The sequence below is a fragment of the Anomaloglossus baeobatrachus genome, chromosome 5, assembly GCF_048569485.1.
Source record: "Anomaloglossus baeobatrachus isolate aAnoBae1 chromosome 5, aAnoBae1.hap1, whole genome shotgun sequence".
Classification (NCBI taxonomy): domain Eukaryota; kingdom Metazoa; phylum Chordata; class Amphibia; order Anura; family Aromobatidae; genus Anomaloglossus; species Anomaloglossus baeobatrachus.
This window is the reverse complement of record NC_134357.1, coordinates 97,245,401-97,260,766: the sequence shown is the minus strand read 5'-3', so window position 1 is coordinate 97,260,766 and position 15,366 is coordinate 97,245,401. Positions and strand designations below refer to the sequence as shown.

The 15,366-nt window shown below is 40.0% G+C and overlaps 1 protein-coding gene across 1 annotated transcript in view; it reads right to left on the bottom strand.

Annotated features, from left to right (window-relative positions):
• The window catches only part of PCDH15 (protocadherin related 15), a 2,365,808-nt gene that overhangs the window by 1,384,668 nt on the left and 965,774 nt on the right, over window positions 1-15,366 (bottom strand). Inside the window, exons 10-11 of the mRNA XM_075348720.1 lie at window positions 6,298-6,406; window positions 324-436 (exon numbers count right to left, since the gene is read on the bottom strand). Coding sequence (XP_075204835.1) covers window positions 324-436; window positions 6,298-6,406 — 222 coding nt within the window. The remainder of the gene's footprint in view (window positions 1-323; window positions 437-6,297; window positions 6,407-15,366) is intronic.

Sequence of the window (15,366 nt, the reverse complement as noted above, 5' to 3'; positions counted from 1 at the left end):
TAAAAAGTTAAAATTCATAAATCTGATTTTATTCTTATTTGCAGAGTTAATAACAATCAGGTTATATCCATTTTTTAAGTACTAAGAGTGGCATAAATCAACAAAAAGTTAACAAAACTTGAAAAACTGATGTGTGGAAAAAATGTATGCTTTTTTTTACAAAAAAAGAAAAAAACAATTTATAAATCATAGGTAATAAAGTAATCGGAGAAGTAATAACTACCCTCAAATAAATTAGTAGAACAGAACTTATTTTTTCTCAGGATCAAGACAAGAGCATTTAAAAAGTAATGATTATTCAAGTGGAAATTAGAAAATATTACCTTAATCACCAAATCAAATTTCTGGTGCAAATCTCTATTTACTGCCTTCAGGAGAGTAAGTACAGCCGTGGTACGATTCATATGGAAATATTGTGGATAATCCTCAGGAGTGCCTGCAAGAGAAGACAATGTCTTGAACACCTAATTGACAGAAAGCAAAACACAGTGATTGTTTCTTCCACAGCCATTTCGGTATATGATATGCTGCTTTCATTCAATTTCAAAGAGCTAATAAATGAATTCATTTTAGCACACAGGTAATAAAAAATGCAAGATAGCTAAAAAAAAGCAGAACTTAATATGATCAGGGACTGACAATATTTTATGTGAAGCCTGCAGTTCAATACTGTCTCTGCTTTTAATAACCTATCAAACAATTTATTCTATAATGGACTGAGCTTCATGCAATTTAAAACTCACAAGAGTGAATGACAAAGATGATATCTCGGGATAAGGTTTTAAATATTTAAAGCAGAATCAAATAAGATAGAGAAAAATGAAAGAATAAGCAAACATCATAGTTATGTTCCCTTATTTACCAATAGATTCAAACACATGAAATTAAGTATTATGTCTAGTGATGGTCGAACTTGCTTGGCACTGCTCGGTACTTGATTGATCATTACTGTGCTGGATACTCAATCGAGTATTCTGCTGTTCGGGCACCATGCTCGAGTCCCCTCCACGCATGTTTCTATGTTTTTTATTAGCCAGTAAACATGCAGGGATTGCCTGCCAATCATGGTAATGCTGTAGCCATCTTGGATTGAAATTCTGAAATAGGGATGGTATACAGTATTACAGGCCTATAGGCAGTGATTCAAACCTTACACACAGTGCTGCTGATATCTAAAAAAATGAATCCATTTTCGATAATACCCTCTCTTATTTGTATTTAGTGTAGCGCAAGCTGCCGAAGTAGGTATTATACATTAGAAGCATGTATGTAGGGATTGTAGCCTTAGATAGCGTGCTGCTGCTAGACAAAATTAATTATATTCCCTAATAATACCGCTCTTAGTTGTATTTAGTGTAGTGCAAGCTTCTGGAGTAGGCATAGTATATTAGAAGCGTATATGCAGGGATTGTAGCCTTACACAGAGTGCTGCTGCTAAATAAACTTAATTATATTCCCTAATAATACCACTCTTAGTTAGCAGTTAATTTTGGAATGAGATTCTGAAGTAGGGACTGTGTATAACAGACCTATAGGCAGTGATTCAAGCCTTACACACAGTGCTGCTGATACCTAAAAAAATGTAATATATACTATAATAAAACCTCTCTTATTCTGCATTTAGTGTTGGGTGAGTTTCTGGAGTAGGAGTAGTGTGTTAGAGGCATACATGCAGGGATTCAACCCTTACAGACAGTGCTGCTGCTAGCTAAAAAAGCAATTCTATTCTCTAATAATACTGCTTGCAGTTTGCAATTAATTTTGGATTGAAATTCTGGAGTAGTGATTGTGTATTACAAGCCTGTAGGCAGTGATTAAAGCGTTACCCTGCATGCTGATGATATCTAAAAAATGTATTTATTCTCTAATAATACCGCTTTTAGCTGAGTAATTTAAAATTCACAAGACTTGTGGTAAGGGATGTGGAAGTGGACATCCCACTGATAGTGGTGCATGCAGAGGCCATGGCTGTAAGCCAGTGCAAACTGGGCCTGCTGTGGGAGCACAGCAAAGACACATCATCTAGACTTAGGTTCTGGTTTCATTTTTCAGGGGGCTGCAGAACAGTGTGAGCAAGTGGTGGGCTGGATAGCAGATAATGTTTCCAGTCTGTTTACTAGCAACACCTGGTCTTCCACATGGTACAGTAGGACTCATCAAGAGCCAGGATCACATAATCCTTATCCTGATCCTTCTTCCTCCCACCATTGTGACTCTAAGAAAACAAGTGACCCCCCCACTTGGACACTCCAAGGAGCACTTTACCTTTCCATTTATGGCTTTTTCTGGCATCTCAACATGCATGTTTTTAGGAGGCATATGAGGAGATGGTGTACACTGATGCCCAAATACTTGAGCAGCCACACTTAGCAGAAGGCAACGGTGGGGAATGGCAATTACTGTCTCATTAGGTGGTGGATGATAAGACAGTTTCTAGAAAGTCAGATGAAATCTAGAAGTCCAGAGGAGGAACAGAGAGAGGAAATGGAAGACAAGGTTGTGGACAATGAAGTCACTGAGCCAACACGCTGAGATTACATGCAGCAAGAAGACAGGAGCTCAGAGGGTGAAGTATCCACAGCACTGCAACAGGCAGCAAAAAAAAATAGGAGGGGGCAGAAAGTGAAGGCAGGCAAATGTTCCCCAGAGCACTCACACTCGGTAGACCTGATATTGTTTTTCCATGTTCAATTATGCATAAATAAAACCTATCCTTTTTATTGAATATTGTTAAAATAACACCAATGCATGATAACCTAACACTACAAAGAGATAAGTGCAAAAACCTACAAATAAAACTAATTGGCAGGCATGGGGTATCTGAAATCAGATGGTCTCCCGTACATCTGCTGCTGCCTGTAATACCATGCCTCTTGGTTGTTTTGACTAGGCCTCACAATGTCTTCAGATCTTTTACCACTTTGAGAGTAATTAATTAAAAGTGTTTTAAAATTTGAAAAAAAAAAAGAATCACAGTGTCTTCTGTTCGTCTGTTGCTGCCTGTATTGCTATTCCTCATGTTCATTTTGGCGAGGCCTTGCACTGTCTGCATCTTCTTTACCACTTTGAGAGTCAAGAATTAAGAGTATGTTTAACATTGATAACATTGATCCAAAACTGGAATCAGATTTCCTCCTGTATGTCTGTTGCTGGCTAGGTTGACATTCCTCGTGCCCATTTTGGCTAGGCCTTGCACTGTCTGAAGATCCTTTATCTCTTTCAGAGGCAATATTAAAGGGGTTTTTCTCAAAATTGAAAAAAAATGGATTCAGATTGTATTCTGTATGTCTATTGCTGGTTGTATTGCCATGTCTCCTTGTCATTTTGGCTAGGCCTCTAACTGACTGCAGATCCTATGACTGTTTGAGGGTCAAGTATTGAGTGCTTTAAAAATTGGAGACCACGGGGGAACATTATTCTCCTTATGGAGACTTTGCAAGCCAGTCTAGCTGCCAGTGAAATAAGGGGACTTATAGCTGTCACGCCCATTCCTCTTGGGATTCTGATCTGGCATATATATCCTAGTTATATGTAAAGGATTGTTAAAAATCCACATTTAACTTTTAGGATCGCTACTTCCAATAGGTCGTGCTGCGCTAGAGTTTATCTCCTGTCCTGGAGAGATAATTTAAAAATTGGAAAAACAAATGGAATCAGAGTGTCTTCTATACAACTGTTGTTGCTGGCTGTATTGCCATTCCTCATGCCCATTTTGGCTAGGCCTCGCATTGTCTGCATGTCCTTCACCACTTTGAGAGTCAAGAATTGAGTGTTTTAAAGATTGACAAAATAAATGGAATTAAGAGTGTCTTCTGTACATCTGTTGCTGGCTGTATTGCCATTTCTCCTTCCCATTTTGGCTAGGTCTTGCACTGTCTTAATGTCCTTTATCATTTTGAGAGTCAAGAATTAAAAGTGTGTTCAACATTTTCAAATACCATCAGCAACCACATCCACTTCCTTGTCCCAGAGCAATTTCCAGCAGTTTCCACCCCAAGCCTTGGAGTGCAAGTTTTAATACGCAGCCATACATGTACAGACTAAAACAATAAATGACCCAATTTTTAGACTGCTTTCTCTACAAGATTGGGCATTTACGCTTGTGGACACTGGGTTTAAATCCCACCAAGAACAACATCTAGGAAAGGAATTTGTATGTTCTCCCCGTGTTTGCGTGGGTTTACTCTGGGTACTCCAGATTCCTCCCACACTACAAAGACCTGCTGATAGAGAATTTAGATTGTGAGCCCCAATGGGGACAGTATGTAAAGCGCTGTGGAATTAAGGACCTTATATAAGTGAATAAATATTATTATTATTATTATTATTATTATTATTATTATTATTATTATTATTATTATGTTGTCCATTATTCTATATGGAGGGCTATGTGAGGTACCTTATTTTGTATGGAGGATTATGTGGTTCACATTATTCTGTATGGAGAACTATGTGTGGCACATTATTCTGTATGGAGGGCTATGTGGGGCTCATTATTCTGTATGAAGGACTATGTGGGGCCCAATATTCTGTATGGACGACTATGTGGGGCACATTATTCTGCATGGAGGGCTATGTGGAATACATTATTCTGTTTGGAGGATTATGAGGTTCACATTATTCTGTATGGAGGACTATGTGGTTCACATTATTCTGTATGGAGGACTATGTGGTTCACATTATTCTGTATGGAGGGCTATGTGGTTCACATTATTCTGTATGGAGGACTATGTGGGGGACATTATTGTGTATGAAGGGCTATGTGGTTCACATTATTCTGTATGGAGGGCTATGTGGTTCACATTATTCTGTATGGAGGACTATGTGGTTCACATTATTCTGTATGGAGGACTATGTGGGGGACATTATTGTGTATGGAGGACTATGTGGGGCCTGCAATTAGGCTGACCTGCAACTGTGTACAAGTTTTTAATTTTTGCTATCTCTGTATTTAAGTTTGATTTACCTGATACTATGTCATCTACTGTAGCCAAAGGGGACAGGGAAATACGGTGTACGATGGTCTGGCTGTTAAGGCTATGTTTAGACATTGCATTTTGTCAGCATTTTTAATGAGTTTCATGCAAATGAAAAGCTGATTTTACAGTTCCAGTAAAAGCGATGAGATTTCATAAAGATAATACACACAATTGTTTATTTTGACTGACTGAAAAGGGAAAGTGCATTTTGAAAGAAGTGTGGTCTGACAGAAAAATTCTTGAGTCTCCTATTCACTTGCGTTATGCTCGTTACTCAAGACAAGTACCCCAGCATTAGATATTGCTCTGCTCGAGTAATTAGCATCCAAGCATTTTAGTGCTCGCCCATCACTAATTATGTCACACTTAGTTTTTAGGACGCAAAAATTATTCTTCTCATACATAACACAACCATTCACAGTAGAAAAACAAAATAAACAAAAACAACAAAAACATCAAAATACACGAGACTGACATATCAAAACCTTAGTTCAACATTTAGCATTGGAAGTGAATGGAAACCTTTGATTTGATTATACACAGAAATGCCCCTATACCTTTCATTGAAAATGATTGTAGCAAGTTTATTAACACAAAATGGCTGATCAAACCAAATATATACATATAGCATAAACCTCTCACAGCAAAGTATCACGAAATAGTGTTCATTTTTTTATTATTTTTTCAACTGCTCATTTCAAGCACATCTTTATATGTTTTGAGCCAAGATAAGGAAGGACACATCTGTATTTATAGCTTGCTATTCATAAGAGCCAAGATATACTATAGCCCGATACATAGAATTTAGCTATATACAGTAGCGTACATGGCACAATAAAGCTTGCAAACCTGATTCTCAATAAGAAACAATTTTCCCTATATATTCTAGCGCTCTTCATACATTCAATATCTGTTAGATAGACAACTACAATCAGTTCATAGCTGGAAAAAAATTACAAAAGAGATCAGACAAGGACTTTGTACAATGGCACATGGAGTGTTATTAACTAGTGTGCCTCCTTTAAGTGCTACATTGCATTCTTCTCTAGAAGTAACACTTTCAGGGAAACATACCTTTAGAATATAAGCAGCTTTGGAACATACCACATTTTTTCCATCATAAAATCATTTATATTTTCTTATAGACTTGGGTTTAACTCATATCACAACAAGAGAAATACTTCTTTATCCAGATGGATAGATAAAGAAAATTCTATGGTATTTAGGAGGCTTCACTTATGACTTTAAAAATTCATCATAATAAACTTATGATATAGTTAAAATAGGGATAAAGTGACAAATACTAAACATTACATACCAACAAGAATGGAGAAAAGTATTCCAGGCCGGTCAGAGATTGGAAATATATCCGTGTCTTGATCTTCTGCTTGTATTGACGGTGTAACATTAACGGGATTCACTCTTTCCTGTAAAGAAAAGAAACAGCTCAGTAACATGAAAGGTTACGCAAATATTGACATTACCTTAAACAATTATTCATATACTATGAACTTTTCCTCATTTTTTCACGCTACACCCACAAACCTTTTGGGGGCTTTATGTGATATTACCACCACAAACTAGCAAGTCTTTGTGAAGTGTAAAGAAAATGTTACATGGTTTACTAAATGCAAGGGGCTACTGATAAGTCTTTGACTTTACCCAGAAAGAAACAAGATAGGATGATGAAACTTTACATTTCTTCCACATACTCTCCACTGATGTCAGTTACATTGTTATTCCAAGTTTTGTGAGCCTAGCAAAAAAAAAAGGATTTTGGTTGAGCCTCAAATCAGGCATCCGTAGCAGTTATGGCATCAGAAATGGTGTAAAATTTGGTACACTTGAGGTGTTTCGTAAGGTCTGGAAACAGATGATAGTCAGAGGGAGCTAGATCTGGTGAATAAAGTTGGTGGTCAAGCAGCTGGAAGCCCAGCTCTGCCAGTTTTGCCGTGGTCACTTGTGCAGTGTGTGCGGAGGCAGTGTCTTGCAGGAACAAGATTCCTTTGAACAGCTTGCTGCGCCTTTTGGCCTTAAGAGCTGCCTTCAATTGGTACAAAAGTTTAATGTAATACCTTGCATTAATGGTGGAATCCTTTTGAAGGTAGTTCACTAGGAGCACACCCTCCCTATCCCAGAGCACAGACACCATCACTTCAGTGACTGATTTTTGCACTGTGCCTCCACTCTTTTGACTGCTCCTTGTTTTCAGGGTCATACAAATTAATCCAGGTCTCTTCCATAGTGACCAGTCGATCCAGTAAGTTCTTATCAGTCCGGAAACTTTGAGAAATGGACCGGGAAGTTTTCACTCGCATGCTTCTCTGATCTGTTGTCAAAGATTTGGGGACTCACTTTGCACATAGCTTCCTCATGTCCAAATGTTAATGGATAATAACACAAACACGTTCACGGGAAATCCCTATGATGTCTGCTATTGCTTTAGCTGAAATTCATTGATTCCCCAGTATGAGGTTGTGCACAGCATCGACGATCTCCGGAACAACAAACAATCTCGGTCATCCAGGACGTTCCTCATCATTGGTGCTTAAGTGGCCTATTTTAAATTTGGCAACCCAGTTCTTAACTGGGGAAAATGAAGGGCATTGACTTCCCAATGTCTGCGACATATCACCATGAATATCCTTCGCGGACTTACAAGAATTGAATAACTCTTCTGCTCTCAGTTGCAGTCTATATCGCATTAGACTCCCCCATTTTGTTTTCTCACATGCGTAGAACACTGTTGCCCTAAGCAACAAACAAAATTTTGAAAACATATATTAAACACATAAGGCTTTCATGTGATGTAATATTCATTACAATAGAAATAAAAAAAATCACAAAACCAAAGATTTTTCAGCAGCCCCTCGTATTTCAAAATTAGAAATCTGAAAATTGTGACATGCATTTGTATTCAGCCCCCCTTTGTAGGACCCGCTTTCGCTGTAATTACTTTTGCAAGACTCTGGGGGATGTCTATAAAAGCTTAGATCTAGTAGCTGACATTTTTTTTCCCATTCTTCTTTGTAAAATAGCTCTAGCTCAGATTGCATTCAGAGCATTTGTGAACAGCGCTTTTCAAGTCTTCCACAGATTCTCAATGGCATTTAGGTCTGGACTGTGACTGGGCCATTCCTTTACATGAATATGCTTTGATTTAAACCACACCATTGTATCTCTGACAGTATGTTTAGGATCATTGTCCTGTTGGGAGGTGAACCTATATCCCAGTCTTTGCTGTGTATTTTACTCCACCCATCTTAACATCAACTGTGACCAGCTTCCCTGATCCTGATGAAGAAAAGAATCCCCACAGCATGATGCTGCCACAAGCATGTTTGACAGTGGAGATGGTGTTTTCAGGGTGATGTGCAGTGTTAGTTTTTCACCACACACAGTATTTTGCATTTAGTCCAAAAAATTCTACTTTGGTCTCATTTGATCAGAACACCTTCTTCCACATGCCAGCTGTGTCCCCTACATGTGGGTCTGGACCTTGACTAAGCTACAGATGAATATGCTATTGTGACGCCCTAGACCCCCAGGGGTCACAGTACACTAACACCACACACACACACCCTCCCCTGGGTAGGTGACACCAGTCAATCAAATCCTTGTTGCCACCCTCCAGGCTTGATGTCCACACCAGGTGGGGCGGAGCCAGGTGGTTGACCCCACCCACCGAGGAGTTCACAGACTTGGAAGCAGGAAAAGACAGAGGAGTTTGGGGTAGACAGTGAAAGTGAGAGGAGTGAAAACTGTTGGTGTCTGGGTTGGAGCCCAGGCACGTTCAGCAAGGTCGGCAGACGGTGGTGGCCGTCTACAGAAGTTGGCATAGGTCAGCGGAACCGTAGGACCGGGGTTGGGCGGTGGCCCGCCGGTACCGAACGGATTGAAGCCAAGCACCAAGGCGGGGTACTCAGACCACGACCAGGCTAGGAGCCGCCGTAAAGGTCAAATTATCTGATTGCGGTCTGGACCTCGGGGGTTCATTCCCACCTAAGTCCCGTCAGAAGGCAACAGCCCAACCCGTCCGCATAAGTGCCACCGCCAAGGGCCAGATATCCAAGGGCCAGCGCCTGCGGGCAAACGGGCTCTACCAACACATACACGCCGGGAAGCGGACTACCCGTGGGAAGCCATAGGAGTCAAATACACTTACACAGGTGCAGGAAAACGACAGCCACCATCAACCCATCCGGGGAGAGTGAGAACACCGTAGCCGGCTGTGGGCCCCATCCATCCAGCCATTTGGTTTACCAGAGACTCTGTCCTTCAGTGTCTGAGTGAGTACAACAGTGCCATCCGGCACCGCGCTGCACTGCAACGTTGCACCCGCGCCCACGCTGCCTCCCCGCCTCGGCACCTACACCTATACCTCCTCCCTACTCCCCAACCGGGGCCCTGGGACTAACAGCCCCTACCCACAGAGGGGTCAACACCTTAGCTGCTCTCCGCCATCGCTCCCGGGATCCCCCATCACCAGCAGCGGTGGTGCCCACCATCACCACAACCCGTGGGTGGCGTCACGACCGACATCCCAAATACCCACCAAAAACCTTCCCCCTTTTCACTCGTGGGCGAGGAGGCGCTGCTCGAGCCCCGAGTCCGGCCCCGTGCTCGAGTTACCGAGGAGCAGAAGCACCGGACCCGAGCACCAGCGAGTCCAGACGAGCGGCGTTCCCACCCCTCCACCCGCGACACTATGATCTATTATAAACCATTTGACAATATACTTAATTATTTCACTTTAGCTTTAGCATGTTTAGAGTCATTGTTGTGCTGAAAGGGGAATCTATGTCCCAGTATCAAGTGTTTTTCAGCCTCTAACATGTTTTTTTCAGGATTACCCTGTATTTAGCTCCATCCATCTTGTCATCATTTCTGACCAGCTTCCTTGTCCCTGATGAATAAAAAAGCATTCCCACACATGGAGGAGGCATGATGTTGCCTCCTCCATATGTGACAGAGGGGATGTTGTTTTCAAGGTGATGTGCAGTGACAGTTTCCTGCTATGCAGAGTTTTTTGTATTTAGCCCAAAATGTTCTACTTTGGTCTCACCTGACCAGAGGAACCTCTTCCACGTGCCATGAAGGGGACAAAGATAGAATGTGGGAAAATTATATATATATATATATATATATTATTCTGTATATCAATGGTATACTAAAGCAACTTTGTAATAAGTGTAATCAAAAAAATCTGCTTCATACTCCTTTAAATCTTTCACTCTCAATTCTTGGCTGAAATCTGTATTCGGTGAAGAAAATTTTTCAAATGAATGAGGTAGGAGGTGACAGTTGATGCAGCTAAAAATCTATGGATTGAGGAGGCAGAGGCAGTAACAGACTTTATACTGTAAGTTCTCTTGAAACTAAAGTTTTCTAAAGTTCTTCTAGCACTTGAAGAGCAGCAACTGTCATGTAATCTACCAGAAAATCTGTGTTCCTTTTTTTATGAATTTAGAGAATGAAAGATTAATCCATGAGCAAAAAAAGTGGACATATTGCATATGATATCTTTTAATGATTCATATTTTCATGGCTACTACTGATTATTAAAACGTAAATGAAACTACGGTTACAATTTAAGAGAAGGCTCTTTACTGTCTTATCTGTGGTTGTTGGATTACTGGCTGCAGAAGCAATGTCCCAGTGACAGCTGCAGTCCATCTAATTCCATACAACTCAATTTTTGCTTTAGAAGAAAAAAATAAAAAAATAAATCAGTAGGGCTAAAAAAATTGCAGTGTAGCCAATGCCTTAGAAACAGCTGTACAAAAGGAAAGTCTTCATATTCTGCTGATCCATATAAATCACAGTATCTAAAATGATAAATGAATTTAGATAATTTGCATATTTGTGAGAGGTAATTAGTTTGCTATGAAAATTAATTAAGAAATTGCAACTATTATATATTTTACCAATATTATTATATAAACAGCCAACTCTAGATCTGTAGGTGACAAATTAACACACTATCATAATTTGTATTTGTGTTTTATTTAATGCTAAAATTAAAATGGTTGTCCAATACTTTGATATTGCTGATGAGCCTATTCTTAGAACTCTTCGTACCCCCAAAAATGATCTCATCAGTCCAGTGGCTGGTGCATGTAAAAGTGTACAACGCTGGAATAGACCACCTTCTTGCACTGTTTAATGGTTGTTCTTTACTGCATACTACGAAAATATCTATATTTATTCATATATCATCATAGATAATCATCAGGGAAGCATCTAATGGGCTCAAAATTTATTCTGCAGCATGACAGTGACTCCAAACATACAGCCAATGTTATTAAGAACTATCTTCAGAGTAAAGAAGACCAAGTAGTCCTGGAAAACTGGCCGGCGTTCATAGGAGATTATGATTTCTGCTATACACAGCAGTGCTGTACACTGCTGTGTATTACACAGGTGATAAGGAAATTATGGCTGCTAGTCTCCTAACTGAAGTAGTAAATACAGTAAAAACAAATTATAAATATGAAAGAAAACAAATAAATGTTCAAATAACCCCCCATTTCTTCCATTAAAAAATAAAACAATTAAAAAACCTATATTTGGTATTGCTGCATTCAGAATTGTCTGATCTACCAAAATCTAAAATAAATTAATCCAGTCAGTAAACGTTGTAAAGAGAAGAAAAAAATCAAAACGCCAGGATTATTATTTTTTGCTCAATGGAACATTGCAATAAACATTGTGTCTACCCCAAAATGGTTTCGGTAAAAACAACAGCTCAGGACAAAAAAATAAAATTCACACAGCCCCATATCCTGAAAAATTAAAACATTGTGGGTCATGGAAAATAGTGACTCTAGAAAAAAAAATAAATCCAAATTTCAGAATTTACAGTACACTGTGTTGTACAAAACTATCCCTGCTTGCTAAGATGGAATAAACATTTTCTTTACTAAATGAAGCAAAATCTTTTTTTAGAAGAAATTCAAGCGTCATCTCTTTAATTAGGGTGCAAAAACACTTTTGAAAGTCAAAAAACAGTGGCTTAAATCCTCAACAGCCTTCTATTCCAAAATTATAAAAGTATAGAATTGTGCAGCTTAAACTGCATTCATCATAAATATTGATATCATGCTTGGAATAGGGGAATACCAACCAAATGACAAAAAGAGGGTGGGGAAACCCTACCTCTAGGGAAAGGGAGGATGAAAACCCATGATAAAACCTACAGCTTGCCCCTGGCTCCTCTGTTGTCCCTAGCTTCCACACCTATTCACCCTAGAACGCATACCTGGGGCCTCGCAGGCCTGCTAGGTTACTTGTTTTCTGTGGTTGATTTCTATGGTTGCGCATTCTAGGGTTAACCTAGTAGGACATCTAGGCACTGGCTGACAGTGAACTGGGCCTGGTTAATGACTGGTTGGGATAAGCACTAATCAACTCCACTATGTCTTAAAGGGCACACAGGGCAAACAAACAGGGAATACTAGTTGACAACTTATCTCCAAGATGACTTTGGTTAGGAGACAGTGACTTGCAACAACATGTTTTCAGGAGATTACAAGCTGATGTCTTGTAATATGGACAGCTTAGGAGTAAAACTCTAGCACTGTCAGAAAACAAGGGGAAATGGAGGTATATAAAGACACAGGGAGTGGAGATAAGGATTTGCACCTAAAAAGGGCAAGGTGTCTACAGGGTCCTAAAGGGAAAGAGTTAACCCTAACAGAGAATATACATAGAATTCCATTCATACTAAAAAAGAAAGAATGTAAATCAAGGAGCAGTTTGTGCAGCCAAACGCAGTGACCATCTACAGCCAGACACCACAGGGTTGTCTGTCAATCATGACACGCTCATGACAATTTTCTGAGATAATTCACCCAGATTTGTTGCGATAGACTGTGAGATGTGATAGCTGCAGGTTATTGTGGGGGGCAGATCCATGCACAATTGATTCTCAAACTGTTTGAATTTTTGAGTACCTGCATATCTCAGAAAATATGGCTTAAAGGATTTTCCATGGATAGATTTGATCATCTCTAGTGACAATGAAACTGAGGAAATAAATCTAGCTTCACTATGTACACCTGCATCAGTTTTCATCATTAATCTGTGTAATATCAGGAGCAGTTCAGTCCATCGCTTAAACCTTGGTAAATAGGATTGCAGGCTATGAATTTGACTAATCTGATATCCCGCACCTCTTATTTGACTGGAGGAAAGTCATTTATGTAAAAGATTAAAAAATGTTCCTTTTAGTTATGTGCTGGTGAATTTAGCTTCATAGATATACAGTGCTGGCCAAAAGTATTGGCACCCCTGCAATTCTGTCAGATAATACTCAGTTTCTTCTTGAAAATGATTGCAATCACAAATTCTTTGGTATTATTATCTTCATTTAATTTGTCTTCAATGAAAAAAAATAAAAAAATTGTCATAAAGCTAAATTGGAAATAATTCCACACCAATCAGGGGGTGGACAAAAGTATTGGCACTGTTTGAAAAATTATGTGATGCTTCTCTAATTTGTGTAGTTAACAGCACCTGTAACTTACCTGTGGAACCTAACAGGTGTTGGCAATAACTAAATCACACTTGCAGCCAGTTGACATGGATTAAAATTGACTCAACCTCTGACCTGTGTCCTTGTGTGTGCCACATTGAGCATGGAGAAAAGAAAGAAGATCAAATAACTATCTGAGGACTTGAAAATCCAAATTGTGAGGAAGCATGAGCAATCTCAAGGCTACAAGTCCATCTCCAAAGACCTGAAAGTTCCTGTGTCTACGGTGCGCAGTGTCATCAAGAAGTTTAAAGCACATGGCACTGTGGCTAACCTCCCTAGATGTGGAAGGAAAAGAAAAATTGACAAGAGATTTCAATGCAAGATTGTGCGGATTGTGGATAAAGAACCTTGACTAACATCCAAACAAGTTCCAGCTGCCATGCAGTCCGAGGGTACAACAGTGTCAACCCGTACTATCCGTCAGCGTCTGAATGAAAAGGGACTGTATGGTAGGATATGCAGGAAGACCCCATTTCTTACCCCGAGACATAAAAAAAAGCCAGGCTGGAGTTTGCCAAAACTTACCTGAGAAAACCTAAAACGTTTTGGAAGAATGCTCTCTGGTCAGATGAAACAAAAGTAGAGCTTTTTGGGAAAAGCCATCAACATAGAGTTTACAGGAAAAAAAAAGAGGCATTTAAAGAAAAGAACACGGTCCCTATAGTCAAACATGGCGGAAGTTCCCTGATGTTTTGGGGTTGCTTTGCTGCTTCTGGCACTGGACTGCTTGACCGTGTACATGGCATTATGAAGTCTGAAGACTACCAACAAATTTTGCAGCATAATGTAGGGTCCAGTGTGAGAAAGCTGGGTCTCCCTCAGAGGTCATGGGTCTTCCAGCAGGACAATGACCCAAAACACACTTCAAAAAGCACTAGAAAATGGTTTGAGAGAAAGCACTGGAGACTACTAAAGTGCTAAAGTGGCCAGCAATGAGTCCAGACCTGAATATCATAGAACACCTGTGGAGAGATCTCAAAAGGGCAGTTTGGAGAAGGCACCCTTCAAATCTCAGGGACCTGGAGCAGTTTGACAAAGAAGAATGGTCTAAAATTCCAGGAGAGCATTGTAAGAAACTCATTGATGGTTACCGGAAGCAGTTGCTTTCAGTTATTTTGGCTAAAGGTTGTGCAACCAAGTATTAGGCTAAGGGTGCCAATACTTTTGTCTGGCCCATTTTTGGAGTTTTGTGTGAAATGATCAATGATTTGATTTTTGTTTCATTCTCTTTTGTGTTTTTTCATTGCAAGCAAAATAAATGTAGTTAATAATACCAAAGAATTTGTGATTGCAATCTTTTTCCAGAAGAAACTGAGTACTATCTGACAGAATTGCAGGGGTGCCAATACTTTTGGCCAGCACTGTATGTTAGAGAGGTAGTTTACATGACTTAAAGGGAACCTGTCAGCAGATTTGGGGCCTATAAGCTTCGGCCACCACCAGTGGGCTCTTATATACAGCATTCTAAGATGCTGTATATAAGAGCCCAGGCCGCTGTGTAGAACATAAAAATCACTTTATAATACTTACCTAAACAGTTGCTGCAGTGGAGTTGGGTCATATGGGCATCTCTGTTCTTCGGTGCCGGAGCCTCCTCTTTCGCCCATCTTCGCCCTGCTTCTGAAGCCTGTGTGCATGGCACGTTCTACATCATACACACTCGTCTGTCCTGCACAGGCACACTACAATACTTTGATATGCCCTTCTTAGGGTAGATCAAAGTGAGCCTGTGCAGGACATCAATGCTGGCGAGTGTGGATGACATAAGATGCGTTATGCACCCCGGCTTCCGAAGAAGGACAACAAAGGTGGCCGAAAGAGGAGGCACTGGCACCAGAGAACGAAGAC